The 21,008-nt window shown below is 41.3% G+C and overlaps 1 protein-coding gene across 1 annotated transcript in view; it reads left to right on the top strand.

The window, feature by feature from the left end:
- Positions 1–21,008, top strand: part of cntn2 (contactin 2) — a 112,249-nt gene that overhangs the window by 76,488 nt on the left and 14,753 nt on the right. Inside the window, exons 10-20 of the mRNA XM_050038166.1 lie at positions 1,093–1,222; positions 1,600–1,750; positions 4,489–4,616; positions 5,065–5,240; positions 9,321–9,441; positions 12,820–12,978; positions 13,330–13,479; positions 14,686–14,756; positions 15,357–15,591; positions 18,470–18,585; positions 19,550–19,736. Coding sequence (XP_049894123.1) covers positions 1,093–1,222; positions 1,600–1,750; positions 4,489–4,616; positions 5,065–5,240; positions 9,321–9,441; positions 12,820–12,978; positions 13,330–13,479; positions 14,686–14,756; positions 15,357–15,591; positions 18,470–18,585; positions 19,550–19,736 — 1,624 coding nt within the window. The remainder of the gene's footprint in view (positions 1–1,092; positions 1,223–1,599; positions 1,751–4,488; positions 4,617–5,064; positions 5,241–9,320; positions 9,442–12,819; positions 12,979–13,329; positions 13,480–14,685; positions 14,757–15,356; positions 15,592–18,469; positions 18,586–19,549; positions 19,737–21,008) is intronic.

Genomic DNA, 21,008 nt, shown 5'->3' with positions numbered 1-21,008 from the left:
ATGCTGAGGTGGAGCAGATAAGATTAAGTGCAGCAGTCCGCCATTGTTGTTATTGTTTCTGGCGCAATGTCATTACAAACAGCAACAACTGGCATGCATGAATTGAGGATTGCTCTGTTTTACATGTCCACATGGATACAAAGTCTACACCTTAAATGGGCTTTCACATCAGAGACCCAGGTCCAGATTCCAGCGCACTTGACCCCAAAGTCCAGTTTGTTTGGTTAATTTGAGCACTGTGTACTGTACCCAGGTATGGTACATTAATCTGTACTCGAATCCACTCAAAAAAGTGGTCTTGATAAAAGACCATGCGTGTTCAGTATGCAACAGGTGTGCACACCAACTGTACCAAAACACAAAAATGGAGTGCTATTTACCACGACTACAAGGAGTTTTTAGCCAGTTATGAAACAGTCTCAATTTAATACTGATGCTTCTAGACAGACCCAGTTTCGGCTTTGCAGGCACCTATGATCTGCAGTCGGAGCCCAACAGAGCTTCGCCACGCTGCTCCAGGTCCCAGCCGATGACGGTGCCCACGGCAGCAGTATCCATCTGCGTCATTTCTACATTGTAGCACAACAAAATGTCACAAAGATGACAAAGCAAGTCTTCTCGAGCAAGAAACAACATTACTAATGTGAAAGCTGAGCGGTGGGGGAGTGGAGAGGGGGGCAATCAAACTTGCCTTTGAAAGATGTTTTCAAAAATCTCTGTTGTAATGATCTAAAACTCTGTTTGATGTGGATGAGAGGCCAAAACAGAGAGAAAAATATAAGTTTTCCAAAATGTCGCTATTAGTCCCATGTGAATCTGCCCTTTCAGAAAGAATTACTGAAGAAAATTGGAAATGTTTTCATGGATGGGCACAACTTCACTTTGATTCACTGTGAATAGGAGTTCTCCCCTTTATTGGGTAGAGTAGGACTTGTTGTGACATTTTTCTTCCTGTACACCATAGCACACATCTGCAAAACACACAAATGCTTCATTTTTCAGCTCACACATCATTTTTTACCTCTTCACTCTCTTCCTTTTCTGTCCCTTTTTATTTACCTTACTCATTACCTTTTTCTCTGATGCCCCCAGGACCGGGTGGAGGTGAACGGGGCTCGTCTTAAGATCAGTAACCTGGCCCTGGAGGATTCTGGGATGTACCAGTGCGTGGCTGAGAACAAACATGGCACCATCTACTCAACTGCCGAGCTCAGAGTCCAAGGTAGAAAAGGAGTATTGTCTACCATTTCCCTCATTTGAAATTACATTCATTACACTGTTTTTATTATTATTACTGTAAAAAGATCTTAATTCCCAAAATAACACTTCTCACATACTACTGAGACATAACTATTAAACATTCAGACCTACATCAGTAAAGAAACACAAACACATTTGTACACAAAGTGTTGTGTACAAATCATACTGTACCACTCACTTGCCTCACATTAACTGCATTCTAACCATCTTTCACTATTCTTTATTTCTCATAATCATCCTTTTTCCATCTTCTTCCCTACTGCATCTCTTCCATCACGCTCCTTGTATTCTCCTCTCTGTGCTGTTATTGTTACTCCATCCTGCCTCCTGTCCTTCCAGTTCAGGCTCCAGACTTCAGGTTGAATCCAGTAAGGAGACTGATCCCAGCAGCCAGAGGGGGGCAGGTGATGATCGAATGTCGCCCTCGAGCTGCCCCGAAGCCCAGCCTGTTCTGGAGCCGCGGGACTGAGCTGCTCATCAACAGTAGCAGGTAAAACAGAATCAGTCTGATTTCCATACTTACTACAGTGCATTGCCTCATGTTTTAAAACCTTTTTGCTATATTTATATATCTCTCATTTCCCTCCCATGGGTATTTTATGGGATGACTTTTTCTGTGATTTCAGAGTTCAGGTACTTCCTGTGTTGCAAAATAAAGAATTAACACGCCTTATACATGAAATGGAGACACTATGCTATACTACAGGCTGAAGGTGGATTTATAGTTGTGCGTCAGCTCTATGCAGAGTCTACAGTGTGGCCTACACATGTGGCCATTTTGAGCATTTATACTTGTGGTGGTGTTTCAGTGTCACTCTGCAGTTACACCTCCAAAACACTTTGGCGGAGGGGTTTCTGTGAAGTGCTGTAAAGTTTAGTTGATTGAAAACACACCCAAAACACACACAAAACATGGCTTCCGTGACAATTTCAAACACAAGTACACAAATCGACTCAGTAGTAACTTTATTCTGGCGACTGGGCTGTTAAAGGGATACTTTACAGATTTTCAACCAGAGCTGTGTCGCCGTATTGTAGGGAATGTGTGCAATTGAACAGTGTTAAAGCGCCCTCCATGCCACCAGTTGCCCATCTGGCAACCAGAATCTGCCAGATGATGCGAAACACATCACAGTGACACTGATTGAAAACCTACCACGTGTCCCTTTAAGTACCTGCCAGTACCAGTTTCAACAGTTACACATGTTGCCTAAAGAAGCCACAGCTTTCCTTGAATGGTTTTCTGTACGTTATATTATTATTATTGTGTGTTAGTGTTTTGTTTAAGATCTTTAGAGCCAAAAGCCATCAGTTAACTTACTCATCCAAGCTACTGGTCCAGTAGATTGATTTAAAATGTCTCTAGTACACAAATCGGTTTCACTCTTTACTCTTTACTTCCTATCTGTAGATTGTACGACTCCATTTATGTGATCCTCAACTAAAATCTGCAATGTTTCTAAATGTGTGTTGCAAGAAATAGGTAAAGTCTCATAAAGCAGTTCACTTCTTTTAGTAGAAATGAGACTCCAGCTTAGGTGGAAACCTGATGGCATAAGTCATCATTATTACACACAGACACAGACACAGACACAAACGCACACGCACATGCACACGCACACACACACACTCACTGCTGCTGAGTGTACCAGTGATTAAACTATGATGAGAATGTTTCTAACAGAATTTCACATTACTGAATGTTGCTATGTATACTGTATATATAATTTACTCATATACTGTCGCAGTAGATGCTACATTCTCTTGATAGTGAGGGTCATTGCCGCAGTCTGACCCTGTTCCAGGCAAAATCACACCTGTCCACTCTTGCAACTTCAAGCGAAGCTATCATGATGTCATCTGCAGAGTGAGCAAGCCCCCACAATCTGGGAGACGCAGCTCATTAAAAAAACAACCTTTAACTCATATCAACTGTTGAAAGATTAAAACAGAAAAAACCCAGAGATGTCTAATTGGAGGTGAGATCAAAAGCGACTTCCTGCAGTTGTGTGTGTATGTATCGGAGGATTTATTGCTGTTGATTTCATCAGATTCTGTCACAGCTGCATGGAAAGTCTGTAACCACCTGAGTGTTGGTGTGTGTCATATTGATTCAAAGGCAAAAACATCAAAGTTTAGGCTAAACACACAATAAAGAGTAGAGAATGCATCATATCAGAGTTAAAGTCTTTCAGTGGAAAGGTTTTATCAGTCCCTTGTCAGTGTCATATTAATGTTGGTCTAACTGTGAATTCATCATTGTCTATATGCTTAGTGGTCGGCAAACTCTCTTCTCTGTGTCAGATGTTTGACAGTCTTTTAAGGATTAAAAGGCTGTCAAAATAGTGAAGATTAGATTGCTTATTTAAAACTTCAGATGAATTTAGGAAGCAATCACTCAGTTACCCATTTAGTTGAAATCTTAAGTCAGTGTGATTGACAGCATCTATCCTCCTTTAGTCTAAACACATCAGTCATTCAGTGTTAAAGCAGTAGAGTGGGTGGTACCTTTCAGTCATTTGAAGCTTTAAACAATCAAGTTAACATGAGCACTGTGCACATATGTCTGTCTGTAGCATGTAAGTAATACTTATTTCCACAGTTTAAAGTTATGAGTGAATATGAGAGATGTCTGCCAAGTAGCCTCAGTCTAATTCAACTCCTGATTGTTTTTGAATTCCACCCAGTAATGACAGGAAACTGTGTGTTCAGCCAGCCTGAGTCTTGTAGTCTACAATCTCTATCTGTTCTGATGATGTACTCACCAAAGGCACTGCTGAGATGCGAGGACACAGCTTTACAACAAAATCCAACAGAGCAGACACACTATCACACAATCCGACTTGGCCAAAACATCTGAGCCAATTGTTTGGCAGTGAAAGTGACACAAAAAGCTGCACTCTAATTGAAAACTGCACTGTGTGAAATGTCCAGTTTGGTTGGGATCTGGTGACTGAAGCCCCTTTCACACATGCAGTGTAAGCCTGGACTTAACTAGACATGACCCGGAGGAGCAGTATGTGAGAACACAGATACTACTGTTGTGATGCCTATAATGTTTATGTTCTGTAATGACATTTGAAGAAACAGTTTGTGATGTCATGTTGGATTACACGAGAGTTGTTTCAGATATTTTGTCCGTCTCCTTGCATGCACTGAGTTGGTAGCAGTGCTGTAGTCAGCCAGCTGCGGGTGCTCTTTATTCTCTGTATGCTTATGTCTTCTTAGAGTCACAGTAACTCCAGACGGCATCTTATGGATCCACAACATCAGCAGGGCAGACGAAGGGAAGTACACCTGCTTTGCTGAAAACTACCTGGGCAAAGCTAACAGCACTGGACACCTGTCTGTCAGAGGTACACACACACACACACACACACACACACACACACACACACACACATACATTAGGGCTCTCATAAGACCGCCCTTTTAAATGCTTTTTACCTGTCATAACAAGAAATAGCAGGTGAAACTAATTTTGTTAACGATGGCTCAGTTCCACTGAGTGTCCCAGAGAGCCACAACAGTAGCCGGTATGCACAATATTAGGATGTTATCAACTGTACTTGTGCTTTTCCTGAGGAACATGCCAAAATGTGAGCTGTAAAAAACATCTGTCAATAGGATGTGAAAACCAGCCTCATTATTTCACAGTCACCTGTCAGGATCATCAACTCTCTCTTCATTTTGGAGGATTTTCTTCTTTCTTTTAGGATTTTAAAACATGTGGTACTTATTGAGAAAATTCACACCCCTGCCATTCGTTTGAATCTGAATTAGCTTTAATTTTTGCCCATTCAGATGCAACTAAGATCACGTTGGCTCCTTCTAACGCTGACATCAATCAAGGGGAGAATGTGACACTGCAGTGTCACGCCTCCCACGACCCCACCATGGACCTGACCTTCACCTGGGCCCTCAACGGGGTCCTGCTGGACCTGGAGGACACAGCGGGGCCGTACCACCGGGTGGAGGGGGTGAGTCCTCTGATGCATGCTTGAGAGAATGTGGTGTGGATGATACTTGTGTATAGAACCTGCAGAACAGTTCTACTGCATGAAGGTTAAACATGCACTGTGTTTGTTTGAATATTGCTTGGGGGATTTAGTGGTTTTGTGAGGTAGTGTAGGGGAATCGTGGACATCACTGATAACCGAGGCTGTGATGGGCTCTGGGTTCATTCAGGATTCAAAACATCAAACAACCAATAAGACCATTAGCAGAATCCACCTGAGCTTTGAGGTTGTTAGTGTCAGTAATTCTCATGAAAAAAATCCAGCTGCGTCTGTGATCAAAGGTTTTCTATCTGGCTTTCCTGAAGAGGATACACACAGTTTTTTTGTGATTTTATGTTTCCACTGGCCTTTTACTCTCACCACCAAAGTCTGAAAACTTGAGTTGTGTTTGTTCTGAAAGTAACTCAGCTTTTCTGATTTGAATAATTTCATTCAGACCACTACAAAGGTTGGCCATAATTCACTATATAGTGTATTTAAAGCTAAGGGCCTTTTCACATCTGATAGTCCACACCAAGATTCACATTTTTGTTACAATGTATACATTTGATCCAGTTAGTTTTGGTTTCACATCCCAATTATGCGAGCACACTAAAGAGCCATTTGATGACATACCTGTGTCCTGTAGTCAACACCTATGTGAGCCTAGTCTCCCTACAGTTGACATTAATTGATTAGTAGATAGGCTCTCCTGTCCTCTTGTGTCTCCTTTGTCTCATCCTCTCAGAAAATAACTGAAAAGTGCTATAGTTTTTGCAACCCCTCATGTAGTCCCCTCCTTCTCTTCCCATGTGCTACTGGAGCTCATTATGTTATGTTGTGTTGTCCATGGACAAACTGAAAATGTAAATGTAATGTAAATGTAATGGAGACGGTTACTGAATGAATTACTGGTTCTACATCCATAATATTACTGTCAGTCAGTAGTTGTTAGTCACTCATTTCAATATGGCTGCTGTGCCCCTCCATCTTTTCCTGAAAAGAAGTCCTTTATCAACACACACGCAAACTGTGTACAGTCATTGAAACCTGCAATTGTTTAAGTAAGAAAGCAAGTGTTCTTCTAATAGTTTGTAAAGTAAATCAGAGGCTGCAGACCAGAGTTGAACTTTTTTTTGTTTTCACAGAAGCAGGCAGAACTGACCCTACAAACCCCTGACTACATTTACTGTGGGGAAAAATGACATTATTTGTATTTTTAGAAATAAAGAATGTATGTTAAGATGTGTGACTTTTAAATTTGACTGCATGGTTAGTTGTTGCATTGACCTTAACCAGCCTTCAGTCATAGTAGCAATAAAGCAGTCAAAAGTTATTATTTTGAGTTTTCAGAGTCAGAGTTGGTGAGTGTATGTGGTTTGTCTAAGTGGTGTAGCTGTAGGTAGCTATTCAAGATGGCAGACTTTTTCATGCATGTGTGACTTACATCGACGCATGACTCATGTCATGTTTAGACAAGGGTGCATGTAAGAACACACAAAGATAAAATGGCTGACAACAGAGATAACTACAAAGATGGTGACCAAATCAAAGATGACCTCAGAGGGAGGTCCTCTGAACACGTGGTTGGTCAGAAGAGCAATAGGAACTTATGAAGTTGGAACTTTGAGTTCCCTCTCAGGATGTAGTTATGTTGAAAGCCAAATTAGATGAGTATGTGTGTGTCATCTTTGTTGTGTAAAGGTGCAAGGGTAATAAATGGGATGTTTAGTTGCATGCAAGACCCTGGGTCTGTGTGAAGCATTAGCAAACTAACATCAACTTAGCTTTGGCAAAACTAACAACCCAATAACCTGACAACAATGAGATCACAACAACAATTTGTTGAAAAACATCAGATCAGTCTTGCTTAGCTTGTGCTGTTGTGTTAGTGCTGTGCCCAGTTGTTATGTTACCAGTCTAAGAAAGTAGGGAAGAGTAGCTTTGTTGTGCTAGTTGTTAGCTGGTGGTCCTGTCTGCCGTCGATAAGCCTGGGTTAGAAGAGTTGTGGTTCCAGTGCAGTCTTTTCTGTGCTGTCTTTCAGTGGTACAGATCAGAGGAATCTGGCTGCTCTGTGTGTCCTTAGAAAGTTAGCAGTTCAGCGCAAACTCAGCTTTGTTCTCCTTTGCTTGGAAAGTTAGCTTGCAAACTTTGTGTGTGCTTGGAGCACTGACTTGTCTGGTCTCTTCTTCACTTAAGAAAATGTTTCTGTGTCTCTGTGAATGTGTCTGTCTATTGACAGACACATTCACAGAGTTAGGCTGCAGCTCCTGCTGGGAGCTGGGGTAAGATAAGGTGGGGGAATAGTGTAGCGGTTCCAGCTGCACAACCCTAACTCAGAGTCCTGCACAGGTCCATTTTTTAAAACCTGCACCCGCCTGTTCACGTAATGCTCAGTACCAGGACTGATCCGTTACTCATGATTATGTCTAAGTCAAAGCCACCCACCCACACCCGTTCATAAAAGTCTTGTGATCTAACATGCACCCATGATCAAACACACACAGCCTACAGTCACTCACATTAAGATGGGTTCTCTGTTCTTGGATTACCAGTCAGTGAAGAAAAAGTCTCTTTCACTGGCTACGCTTAATGCCAGGATGGCAAAAACATTCTGCACAATCACTGCCAGGTTAGGAAACATGTTAACATGCTCCCTCCACCACCATAAAACCTCAGACCTTGGGTGTCTTGAACTCGATGTAGGCTGTCACCTCATCCTCAGGCTGCAGATCTATCACTGGAGTCCTCTGTGACAAATGTGACAACAGGGACAAAGGTTCAACTTGTGTCATTGACTTTCAAAATAAAAGGAATCGCGGCTTGATGATAGAGACTCAAAATATTACACATATACTGCACTTCTTTTTCATTTGTTTTATTCTGAAAAATGAAAAAATACATTTTTGTCCGTCTGTGTGTAGTTCATCATTTAGCTGTGCCCATACCCCTAAATTAATATATATACATATTTTTGCCAGTTACACAGCTTTTTAACAAATGGGTACCCAACCTGGGGCAGGACTCTGCACTACCTTGCTGGGGTCCCAGGAGAAAAAGAGAGAAGAACAGCAGATTCTTCTTTTTGTTAGCTTGATGACATCACAGGGTCATGTGCCACAGTGATTAATGGTGATTGATTGGGCAAGTTTTCACATGAAGGTGTGAAAAAACAAAGTGGGAAAATGAGTTTTTGAATTAATTTGTCCGTCCATAATCTGAACATCAAAAAAAGGCTCCATCTCAAGTGGTCTGAATTTAAAGGGAATGCTAGTTTACACAAATTTAAAAAAAAAAAAAAAAATCTCTGGACTCCAAACATTTTTCCTACGCCAACAAAATCAAAATGAGCAATGCATTAGACCATATCTCAGTTCTTCTGACTTAAACATCTGGCTCTGATTACACTCACAATACTTGTTAGTTTGTTGATAATTGATTTGATCAAGATTTGTTCCATCCATCGTTTACTGAACAGCTCTACATTTCTCTTCAAGTCCAAATAAAATGCAGTGTAGTCTAGTGTGGTAGAGGCTGTTGTCCTCATCACCAAGGGTTGCACTTGTTTATTAATATGCTAATATGGTTTCACCTGTATCTGGTGCCGAAATAAATGCTGTTACACTGACACCAAAGTTTGGAGGGACATGTCCGACACAGACAGGTTTCCCAGTGTCCTCTTAAACAGCGAGACAAAATGGACCACACCATTGTGTGCAAGATACTTTCCAACTATAATTAGTTTCTTTCAGGACAGCGAGTTGAACATTTCACAGTACCTGAGCACAGAGCCTGGCAGAAATAAGCTCCTAAATGAGATTAACTATCCATTTCATGTCCCAGCTCCTTCATGTCTAAATGTTTAATGAATGTTGATGTAATAAGTTGCTGCTGTTAGCTACCTGTGTGTCTAGCTGAAAATGAGCTCCTATAATCTTCCTCTCGGTACAATGTTCATCTGCAGCATGCAGCTCATGTTTATGTGTCTGTTGAACTCCTGACTAACACAGAGTTTCACTCATTTGCCATGTTCTCTCTCTTGCTCTGTCTGTGCCCTTTCAGAAGGAAAACATTGGTGACCTGTTGATTGTGAACGCTCATCTGAGTCAAGCAGGGACGTACACCTGCACAGCTCAGACTGTGGTGGACAGCGCCTCAGCTTCAGCTAAACTGGTGGTTCGAGGTAAGAAGCATCAGAGCTGTCTTGTCATGTCATTTATCAAAGATCACTCCATTTACTGTGGCCCGTGTCCACATAGCATTTTTTTTCTTTCAGCAGAAAGGCTGGCAGGGTGCTGTGGGGCGCTTCATCCCAGCGCTTCAGGCTGCACATGGGTTTTGTTTCTTTGACAACAATATGTTGCCACTGACATTAGCCAGGTGGCTAACAAAACATTACATTAACAGAGGGTTGACACAGTTAACCTTGAGCTTACAAAGCTAACGGTGATTAAAGCACAGCACCCACCGTGTCCATCCCCAATTTACTCCCAAAGAAATTAGCTTTTCTATCTTTGTTCTGACAGTTGACAGTAGCTGAGCTAAAGAAGCAGCAGTGAAGTAACTTCTGAAAAATCAATTTAAAGTACTCTGAAAAAAGACCTGCCTACTTTGTCTGATTTCCAGTAAACTTACTAGCCTTCTGTCCCTGACCATGGGACCTGCTTCCGTGTCCTTGGTTCCTGTTCCTCTGTGTGACTTGATGGATAAGTTCACAGGCGTTTCTTTCATTAGCCCTCGGGTGTATGTACACAAGAGTCACAAATATCTGGGGAAATTCCTGAGGTAGATATGGAGGGCGTAATGAAACAGAGAGCAGTTCTAAGTCAGCAGTACAGAGTTTCCCCCTGACAGTGACAGATTTACACCAGTGCTGATTAATATACAAACACCCCACCCCACCAGATGACTTGCCTGTTACAGCAGCTTCTCTGTCCAGCCGTATAGGTGCTCCAAATCCGTCCGTCTCCATCCCCATCTGGGTCCCTGTCAGACAGCCAGGTCTCGGTGAAGGCTAGGATACAGGCATCTCTGAAGTCGTGGCTGTAGCGGGCTTGGGCTTGAAGTTCGTCGGTTTTGTTCCACAGGGACTGGACATTAGAGAGCATTATAGATGGTAACAGGATGTGGGAGAGCGGCTGGTTTTTCAGCTTCAGATGAGTGCCGCCTCTTCTTCTTTGTTTCCTGATCTTACGAGTTCGGCCGCCGGGAATTCCTCGAAAAACGGGCACTTGGAGTCCGTCGGTTCGAGGTCGACTGGTGGGTCGAGGATATCCCACCTTAGAAGCAGCTCCCTTCCATACTGGAGTCGAGAGGGGCAGTCAGGAGGCAGGAGTGTGTGCCCAAGAGTCCAGGCTAGGTGGAACACCTGCCACGTCAGAATCATAGCGTAGAAATCCATAATCACACATCAAAGAGGGTACCTGGTTCCGTCGAACCCTACAAGGGAGTACTGGGGACTCGAGGTGCCGAAAAAAGTCAGAAGAGTCTTACAGAAGGACGGCTGGACACCAGCTAGTTGACGCTAGGATTTAGCCAGCAAAAGTTTGTAGCCTCCGTGCTAGTGGGGTCGCTAACACAGATAAGCACAGCTTCAGTCACAGTCACAAAGGACGGCTTCCTGCTCGCAGTTCACTTAAGCACTTGCACACATTAACTGCTCACAAACAAGCAAGCGCTATTCACATCTGCTGCTGGTCGCTGCAAGAGCATGTGCCCTACTGACTGGTGACTGGTGCCTGCCTCTTGGTTCAGCTTGTCCTGCCAAACCAGCCAGGCCACCAAGGACTTTGTGGAGAGACTTTGCTGGAGTATTAAAATATATTATGTGCTGTTAATTTGCCCTGCTCAGCACCTGCTAAGCCATTAAGTAAATGTCATTGCAAACTGCATGATTACTACACAGGTGTACCTTGGAATGATCACAATAAAAGGCCACACTGAAATGTGCAGTTTGATCATGCAACACAATGCCACAGATGTCCCACGTTTTGAGGGTGTGTGCCATTGGCATGCTGACTGCAGCGATGTCCACTAGAACTGTTGCCCGTGAAATGAATGTTCATTTTACTACCATAAGCCGTCTCCAGTGCCGTTTCTGTGAATTTGATAGTACCTCCAACGGGATTATCCTGGAGAAGGAGAAGTGCTCACTACTATGGATAACTAACTAATTTGTGACCTAAATTTGACAGAAATACATCAATTGAGAGAGAGAAAAAATTCTTAGATCTTGTGGAGCAAAAACAGAAGTGTTGTGTTTAAAGTTTTGTTCAGCGTAGTAAAGCCTCTTTCACGCAGAGCGCGTTTTTCGCGGCGCCCACCGCGGGGTAGGGTGAAGAGCAAGTGGAGAGCAAGGCGCGCAAGACAGGATTTGGGGGAGTACAGGCTCGTTCAGGTGACCGCTTCCGGGTCTACTTCAGGCTCTTCTCTGCTATTGGACGTGCTGAGGTGTCGTCACAGCGCGTTGCGGTGAAATTAAAAAAATTTTCAATTCTAGCACAGGCTGGCAGCGCGCAGACACCGTGGCGTGCGCCCTCTCGTGCGCCGCTCAGCTCAGCGGCACAGCGGTGCGCTCTTGCGCCGTGGTAGCACATACACAATGAATGGGTTCGTTGGCGGAGGTCTGCGCTTTGCACGCTCTGTGTGAAAAGGGCTTAAATCAAGGAAAAAGTAAAACATTTTTATCAAAATGCAGGAAAAACATCCCTAATGGAAATATTGTGAAGAAATGCCTGTGTCACAGTTGGTCTTGCAGTAGGTACAGGGTTGAACTGTATAGATGTAGTAACATTAGGGTTGGGATCCGGATCCGGTTATTTTTTGGAACCGGGTCCAAAGTTCCGGTTACGGAACCGGTTCCATCACATTTGGAGTTACGGTTCCTGCAAACGGTTCCAAGATTGTAAAAAAAAAACGTCATGTGCATTTCCATTAGAGTGCGGCACAGCCAATGTGTGACTGTGTGTGTTCTGTTCAGGTGTTGTCACGTAAATAACAGTGCCCAAGCATGAATGCATATAAGTATTTTTTATTACATTGCTGTGGTTAATTTGAGGTAATAGTGTTACTGTAGAAATCAGAGAATCACTTTTTGTTGTTATATATTCTCAGGGAGATGATACAAGCTCTAAATCTGAAATACACACCACACACAAATGTGTATTTTCATCTAATTGTACTGTGCAACGGTTAGAATAAAGTTTTTGTATTTGTATGATTGCATTTGTGTTTATTATATACTTGTTTAAGTATAGCAAGTGTAATGAATATAATGTAGGAATCGGTAAGGAATCGGACCGTTAAGAAGGAATCGGTAAGGAATCGGAACCGTTAAAATCCTAACGAGTCCCAACCCTAAGTAACATACAGCCTGTGTGGACTGTACCACTGTCTCTACTGCTGTCAGCTGTCTGCAGAAATGTGCTCACTGCTGACTGTTAGTCATGTGGACATCTGACTCACAGAGTTCTGATCACACTCCTTTTACTTAGTAAACAGATACACACTGTGATATGAATCCTTTCATTTAATCAGTCAAATGGTTTAATGTTCTGTCCAGGCCCCCCGGGACCTCCTGGAGGTTTATTGGTAAAGAATGTCGCTGAGACGTCGGTGGAGCTCAGGTGGAGTCGTGGCTACGATAACCACAGTCCGATTGGCAAATATGTCATCATGGGCCGATCACTGCTGTCATCAGAGTGGAAGAAGATGAGAACAGGTGTGTGTGTGTGTGTGTGTGTGTGTGTGTGTGTGTGTGTGTGTGTGTGTGTGTGTGTGTGTGTGTGTAGAACTGATACAATCTTGTGATTAACTGAAACTGATCAATTTCCAATCATGTTAGTGTTTTTTTTACAGTATTCAAACAAAACATTTAGTGGTCACAGCTTTTCAAATGTGACCACTAAGTCTGCCTAAATAAGTTTGAAAAATGTCTTTTTGACATGTGGGAATTTATTTTGGACATTTTGTCACATTAATGGATTAAAAAGATATAGATAGATTGAGATTAATTATTGATGCTTTGCATCTCTTTCTATGTGAATAAACACGTCTCCTTACTGTACACTAGATCCGGTGAACATCGAGGGGAATGCAGAGTCGGCTCGTGTGATGGGACTGATGCCCTGGATGGATTATGAATTCCAGGTCATCGCCAGCAACATTCTGGGCAGCGGAGAGCCCAGCATGCCCTCACACACCATCCGCACACAGCAAGCAGGTAAGGGGCCACATGTTGCATCCAGCACTGCTTGCAAACCAATGGCAGTCACTTTACATTTAACCTAAGTCCGCCTGCTCTTTTACCACGCCTTCATAGTCTGGATACACGAACTTACTGTATAAAAAAACAGTGTACAGCTTGAAAAGACACACATGTAAAAGCAGCTCAGGAGCAGTGATGTAGCAGATGTACAGTAGCTTCCTAAAGGATGAATAATCACAAGAGTTTATTCTGAAGTTGATTAGAGTCAGTTCAAAGACAAATTGCCATTCAAACTGCTAAACATCAATAATGATTAAAATACACATAAAATGTGGCAGTGCATTCTTCTTCTGGGAAAATATGGTTGTTCTTTCTTCTAGTCATTGCAACAGGTAGATTATTGGCATACAGGCCTTTACATGCTGGTGGCATTATTTTGTGCAATTAATTCGCACGTTAGTGTATTTTTCGAACTGTCTTTCAAATTGTTTCCATACCAGATCCACTCCCTCTGTTCTTAGCTTTCACAACAAAATGCAAGACACATACACTATGCAACTGTTTACAGAGGGAAGTCAGATTCTCTTAGAGCTTTTCACTAAAAGGAAACAATACACTAAAATATCATGCAGTAGGTTATACAACAACTTACCTCAGACAGACTTCCAGACGCTGCTCTGGGTCAATGGGATTCTGGTAATTTGCATCGCTGCTGCAATGAGTAGTTTTATTCGTCATACCTGCCTGACCTCATGCATGACACTCCCCTAACATTAAAATCAATGCAGAGGAACCAGATATATCTTATTTGAAGCAACACATTCTTTTTCCTTGTCAAAACTTTGAGCATAATTACCCAAAATGCATTTCAACTCTGATATTTTGTTGAGAGATTTAGGTGTGTTGTGCTAGTAGTGGCTAATGTAGCTAATGAGCTGTTAGAGATCAAGCAGAGATCAGCAGTGGGCCATACATTCAAGTGTTATTACGTCCTTTCTGTTAATACATGTCTGTCTGCCAGATGTACTAAACAAATATTGATGTAAGATGAAAACAGAGTGTGTGTTCTTTCACATTTCCCAATAAGGATTTGGTTTGTGGGTGAGGGAGCACTGTAGCACTGTAATAGTTAAAAGCAGAATCTGTTGTTCAGACAGTGATTTCTTCACTTGTGCTGCTTTTCACTAATCCACATCTTGTGTTTATATATTTGGCCCTCAGCTCCTACAGTGGCCCCCAGTGGTCTTGGAGGAGGAGGAGGAGACCGCAACGAACTCATCGTTACCTGGACGGTGAGCGCTGCACTTAGAGAAGTTTGTGTGTGTGTGTGTGTGTGTGCTCTTTTTGTACATAACATATTCCAAGTCACAATTAAGTATTTTTCTTTGCACTCAAGTTCCAAGTCAAATCTGGAGTAAAGATATATTACAGTTATAAAAATCATAAATGCTTCTAAAAGGCTTCTAAAGTCTGAACTAGTCTAATCAAGTGGATATCATCCAAAATGTTTTTAGCTTGAAATTCCTTCTCAAAGTTTCCCCAGTCTGTGATATCTTGTTGAGCTGCAGTGGGAGGATAGTAATACAAAGAGGGAATTTTGAACTACAAAGACTTTAACTTTTGAGGAGATCCACATGATCAGCAGGAACAGAAGGACTGTCTACAGCAAGCAAAAACCTGTTTCAGTGTCACATGGGCACCTGACTGTTGTTTTAATACAGACTGTAAACCTATAATTAGCCTACTCAGCCTACTGATGTTGCAGTGGACAGCTGTGAGTGCGTGCACACACATACACAGGGAGGTTGTGTCAGATGTCTGTTAGAACATTGGAATTGGGTCTATTTTTCTTTGTAGAGGTTCACATGTTAATGCTCTGCTGAACCTTCCAGCCCATGGCCAGAGAGTACCAGAATGGAGATGGCTTTGGCTACATCCTGGCATTCAGGAAGAAAGACTCATCATCTTGGACAGTGTTACGTATTCCTCACGTGGAGTCATCGCGTTACGTTTACTACAATGACAGCCTGACGCCGTATAGTCCCTTCGAGGTGAAGATCAAAGCTTACAACCGCAGAGGAGAAGGTCCGTTCAGTCAGATCGCTGTGGTCTACTCTGCAGAGGAAGGTGAGCTAAACCAGTTTTTACCACGTCTCACTGTTGTGTTTTTTTCTTTTGTTAAACAGAAAGAAAACATACATCACAGAGAAGGACAGGCAATACAAATATAATGACATGTAGGGAGGTCCGTAAAAAAAAAGGGCCTCTGGCATAGGTGTGAAACAAAAATAGAGTAGATCACAAGTTGATTATTGTTCTTGACAACAGTCTATTTTTTCAGTTCCTCTGTGATGTGAAGTTTTAAATGCTCCCTGATGAGAAATACCAGGCCTCTACTGTAACAAGTTGAGTGTTGATCAGCCTTTCTGTCGTACATTCCAGATTTATTGTGTTCAGCTGATTATTTACACAGATTGATGCCATACACCAAGTGTAATTCAGGAATGTAATTCAGAGGTTCAGGAAAATAGCACTCTTTTGTAAATATCTGCATCCTCGTGAAGACGACAGAGACAAGGATTGGGAACATCTTCAATAACATCTTGCTCCTCACTGAAATCCTGTAACTCTCGCTTCCAAAATAATATACTAACTGGATGAGAATTTAAAATACTTTCAGTAAGCATGTTGTTGATCACAGAGACTGAACACTGTGAGATGGACTTCATCCAATCTAGCATTGGGTGATTGTCAAGAGGAGAATTTCAGGGCACTTCATTAAAACAGAATTTCATTGAAGATAATTAAAATAACAAGCTGCCTGTTGGACAAACCTACACTGTAGAGTGTTGCTCGGGCTGTATATTAGAGCAGAGCCAGAGAGAGAGTAGTAACCAAGCCGGACCTGAATGTTACATCATGTTTCAACAAACATAAAATTAATGGCAACTGAAGGAACAGGGAAGCAACAGTCAAAAGTAACTAATGCTAATTTGAAAACATAACATTACAGCTCCATTGCTCGTTTGGTTATTACTACAAAACCTCTCCATAGTGAGTTGGTGGCTTGCCACAAGTGTTGTTGTTTTTTTTTTACCGAAGTTAGCTATAAAGGTTGCAATGGCAACAGTACACATAAAAATGGCCATTGCTCTGACCATCCTACTATGTTGATTTCAATGGAACTCTCATTCTATTCCTGTGAAGTACACCAAGCTTCGGGTAACGTTAGGTGATATATTTTGTTTGACATCCTCCACTGTTAGCTAGCTAACCTTAACTCTCATTAATATTTACCTCCTGAAATAGCCTCTGTGTTGCATTAATTTGTTGTCACGCAAATAACAAACCCCAGTGCTGAACAAGAAGTAGCTCAACTCAGACGGTAGGTCTGTCAGACGTCAACGTCAACCCGACCCAAACCCAAACATTATTTGTAAATATCTTTCCAGGTCAAGTATCCACACTCTCCTCGCTGGTCTGAAATCCCACACTCTGCACTACATACCCAATATGTGCCGTTCAGCATACTTTTGTACAAAAAAAGTAGTATGTACTGTATCTTTTCGGACGCACTTAGCTTTAATTACTACATCACTTCCTGCTGCCATGCCAATTACTGTAAAAGGGAAGCAACTAGTCCAACGGTCACATGTGACAAAGTTACTGATTGTTTACATGTATCATCTAACATGTGTGTAATTTAATGGTTAATTTATTGAATATTAGTATCAATCTATATGTGAGTGTGTGTGTTCAGTTGCAGCAATATACCGGTTTCAAGGTATACTGTGACATATAAGTTGACGGTTATCAAACCGGGTACATTTGCTTATCTACGATATTGAAGAAAAAAAAAATGCAACTGGACGTTGAATATCCCCTTTATTTTAGTAATTTTCTGAGGGGAGATTTTTTACACATACTTCCATTAACAAAATGGTTTCAAGTTTCAGTTGTAGTAATCAAATGTTTGTTCCACCAAAAATAGCCTTCTGTTTTCATTCCTTTAAGGATCATTCTAACTGATAATAAGATACATTCTGTAAATTCCTGATATTGTGAAACCGCCATATTTTCTGAGACAGTTAGCATACCATAAAAATCTCATACACTTACAACCCTAATATGTGTATGTATGTAGTATATCAATACAAACTTTCAATGGATAACAATAATAATGATTATGCCTTTCTTATATTTATAATTTATTTATTTATTTATATTTAATATTTAAGCTTCTTGGTTGCTGCCATTGTCTGTTAAGAACATTGTCATCACTACTGCATTACGACATTGGTCGGCATAATGTCCAGTGTTTGCATTGTGTACTATTTCACCTGTGACAGAAAGCAAACGACATACTGCTGGTTTCATACCAAGGTTCCAGACCTACTAAAAAATCTCACACAGTTTTCAGCTTACTAAACATCATGTGAGTGTGGAAGTTTGGATCCAGGCCTGGCTTTAAGATTCTGAAATGAGCACAGAACAGAACTGTTAAAGTGCTGAGCAGTTTTCTGACATCACTATAGCAATATTAGGTTTTTTACCTACCTTCTGCTCAGTTGGTCTGCAGGAATATTAGGTACATCATCATGCTTAGACCTCAGATTGGTATGCAATAGACTGAAGATCCAACCTGGTTTTATTTCTGTTAGAGATATATATTCTAAGTGGAGTGAAGTAGGTGGAGACACATAAAGAAACCATATACTCAGCAGTGTACAGTGGAAGACGGCTGGCAGTAAGATAAACTGTGAAAAATTAGTAATGAAAGGTGTGAAAACAGACAGCCACTGTCTCTAACTGCAGTATTTGCTATCACCACTAGAGAGCAGCCACAGCCTTTAGTAAAGGGACCACAGGCAGCTCATTTACAGTTTGAATTTCACTGATCGTAAAATGAACACTTTATACCTCTGATCCCAATATATCAAGACAGTGTATGTCATGAAATGTGTTGGATATTGTGACTCCCTGACCTTTCCTTGACTCCTTACAGAGCCAACAGTAGGACCATCAAACATCAACGCCACAGCACTGACTGCCTTTGAGATCCAGGTTTCATGGGAGCCCGTCCAGCAGCTCAGCGCCAATGGCATCCTCAGAGGATATGAGGTGATGAGCTGCTTAAACACACATCTGGATGGTTGTCTGATCCATCGCAGTAGACTTTTACTGTCTGTCAAATATAGGAAAGAAAAAGTGATACAGTAAAAATTTAAAGGGGCGAAGAATGACCCGTTGAAGTCATGCATAGACATTTTTTTTACATACAGAGAAATGTAGTCTTTAGAGGACATGTGTTTTCATTTCCAGCACGAATATAGTTCAGCTAAATTAATCTGCTCTTATAGCAGCATCTTGCTAAACAGCAAAGCAGGGTTAAAAAAATTGAATATTTTTCTTGTTGTGAATATTTGACATTCAATAATAAAAAAAACAGAAGATTGGAAAGCACAAATTGTCACACTTGATTATCCAGGAAATGTTTGCTCCCTTTATCGTGAAATCAGATGTATTTTGTCAAGTGGCCTTCAGCTGGACCTGCCTCTGTTTTTGTTTAGAGTTTATCCTTCAATCTAAAGTTACAGTGTGGTAAAGGAAAAACAATATCAAACTTTGGTCTCAATGACAAGGTTGTGCTGGTATATGGGTCCAGTTTATTTACACACAGTCCTCTGACCTGCTGTTAAAGTTCTAATCATTTTATGAGCTAATCTCAGTCCTACAAGCTGCCACAGTTCAGGTTATCAACTTTGATTCTTTTAATGCTTGAGATCATAACAAATGAATCACTTTATTAATGCAGAGATGCCCAAAGTCAGCATGCCCAACACACTGATTGCTTGTTGGTGAAGTTAGATAATCAGTTTCATTTTCCCTTATTGATGAAGATGGATGACCTCATTAGGTAACCACTAGAAGCACAAACACACAGAATGCAAACAGAAAAAGATATTGATATATTTAGTACATCTGCTGCTGTGAAAGTGAGCTTCTGCTACTGTAAGGTTCATATGCAATGTTTCAGGTTTGGTTTGTAAATGTGTTTTTTGTTTTGCATAATGTGCATCCTCAGATCAGGTACTGGCGGCAGCATGAGCGGGAAGCAGCAGCAGACAGAGTGCGGACAGCTGGACTGGAAACAATAGCCAGAGTGTCTGGACTTAGACCCAGTACTCGATACCATGTTGCTGTGCTGGCATACAACAGTGCAGGCACCGGGCCGCCCTCGCCACGCACCACCGTCACCACCAGGAAACCACGTATGGCCACAGCACCCACACATACAAACACAGTGACATATATGGAAAATTCTCAGAAACCATATATATATATATATATATATAGTTTGTTAACAATTATTTTGTTTGCCTTTAGTTGAAAATCAGTCTTCAGCAACAGTGGCTACGTGTGCAGGCACAAAACAATCCAGTTTTTTGCCCTGAAAAAGATAATTTTCCTACTAAGCTGTTTACATCGCTGATGAAACTGAATATTCCACTAATATACTCGTTTACATGCAGCCTTGCATACTCCTTTTAACGTGCCTTAACATGACGATTATTACGCCAAAATATGGAACAGTGGAACAGCTGAAGCTGTTTGTCATGCTTCTTTGCATCAAAGTAAGATTTTTGCTACCAGTGGCAGCCTTGTTCAACCATGTGAACACAGCCTCCCTCTTTCATTCCTTCAGCCAGCTTCTTGAAATGGTTGGTGCTATGATATTTGCACATATACAAAAACCTGTTGATATCCAAGTCTTTCATAATATTTAAAATTAGGTGAGTTTCCCCTTCCAACCAGAAATGTGGGTTTTTCTTTTGGGCATGCATCTCTATTTAGCCTATTGCAAATCGGTGGTGAGTTGGTTGTCTTTATCAGAAAATGCTAATTCAGAAAAAGGCCTAATTCGGAATATCCAAACGGAATATGCTGTTTACATGATCCACATCAAATTAAAAATAATAGTTGAATATTTGTGTGCATGTAAACGTACTCAGTGAGAGCAAGAGAACAAATATCCAACAGGAAATGCTCACATCTGGCTGTCACATCAGTTTGATAAGGGTGCTTTCACACCTTGAATATGTTCACACAGAATCTGGTGTGTTTGTGAAAGTTGTCAATCAACTTGGACCAAACAACCAGAATCCAACTGGATTTTATGACTGTAGATCTGTAATTTTAGCTCAAATTCAAAAGCTAAACCACCTTTAAATCCATCTGCTGATCCTCATCTGTTAAGAATGCAGTATATCTTCATTTTTTCCCTTCACTCAGACCAAACTGAACTGAACAACAGCTTTGAAAGTGTACATAAGACGCAACAGCATCTTTATTTAGCTCTAAAAAGCACTAAGCTTTGAAGCACAAGCTTAAGTCAGTTAAATCTACAACACAATTCTTCTCAGAGGCTTAAAACACTGATTCTTTTCTCAATCAATCACTATGCAACATTCGCTATTCTGTGTCACTCTCAGTTTTTGACTTGCAGCAGTTTTGTCATTATCTAACTTCCATATCCACAGATA

The sequence above is a fragment of the Epinephelus moara genome, chromosome 24, assembly GCF_006386435.1.
Source record: "Epinephelus moara isolate mb chromosome 24, YSFRI_EMoa_1.0, whole genome shotgun sequence".
Taxonomy (NCBI): domain Eukaryota; kingdom Metazoa; phylum Chordata; class Actinopteri; order Perciformes; family Serranidae; genus Epinephelus; species Epinephelus moara.
Note: the sequence above shows the minus strand (reverse complement) of the source record. Positions and strands in the feature narration are given on the sequence as shown.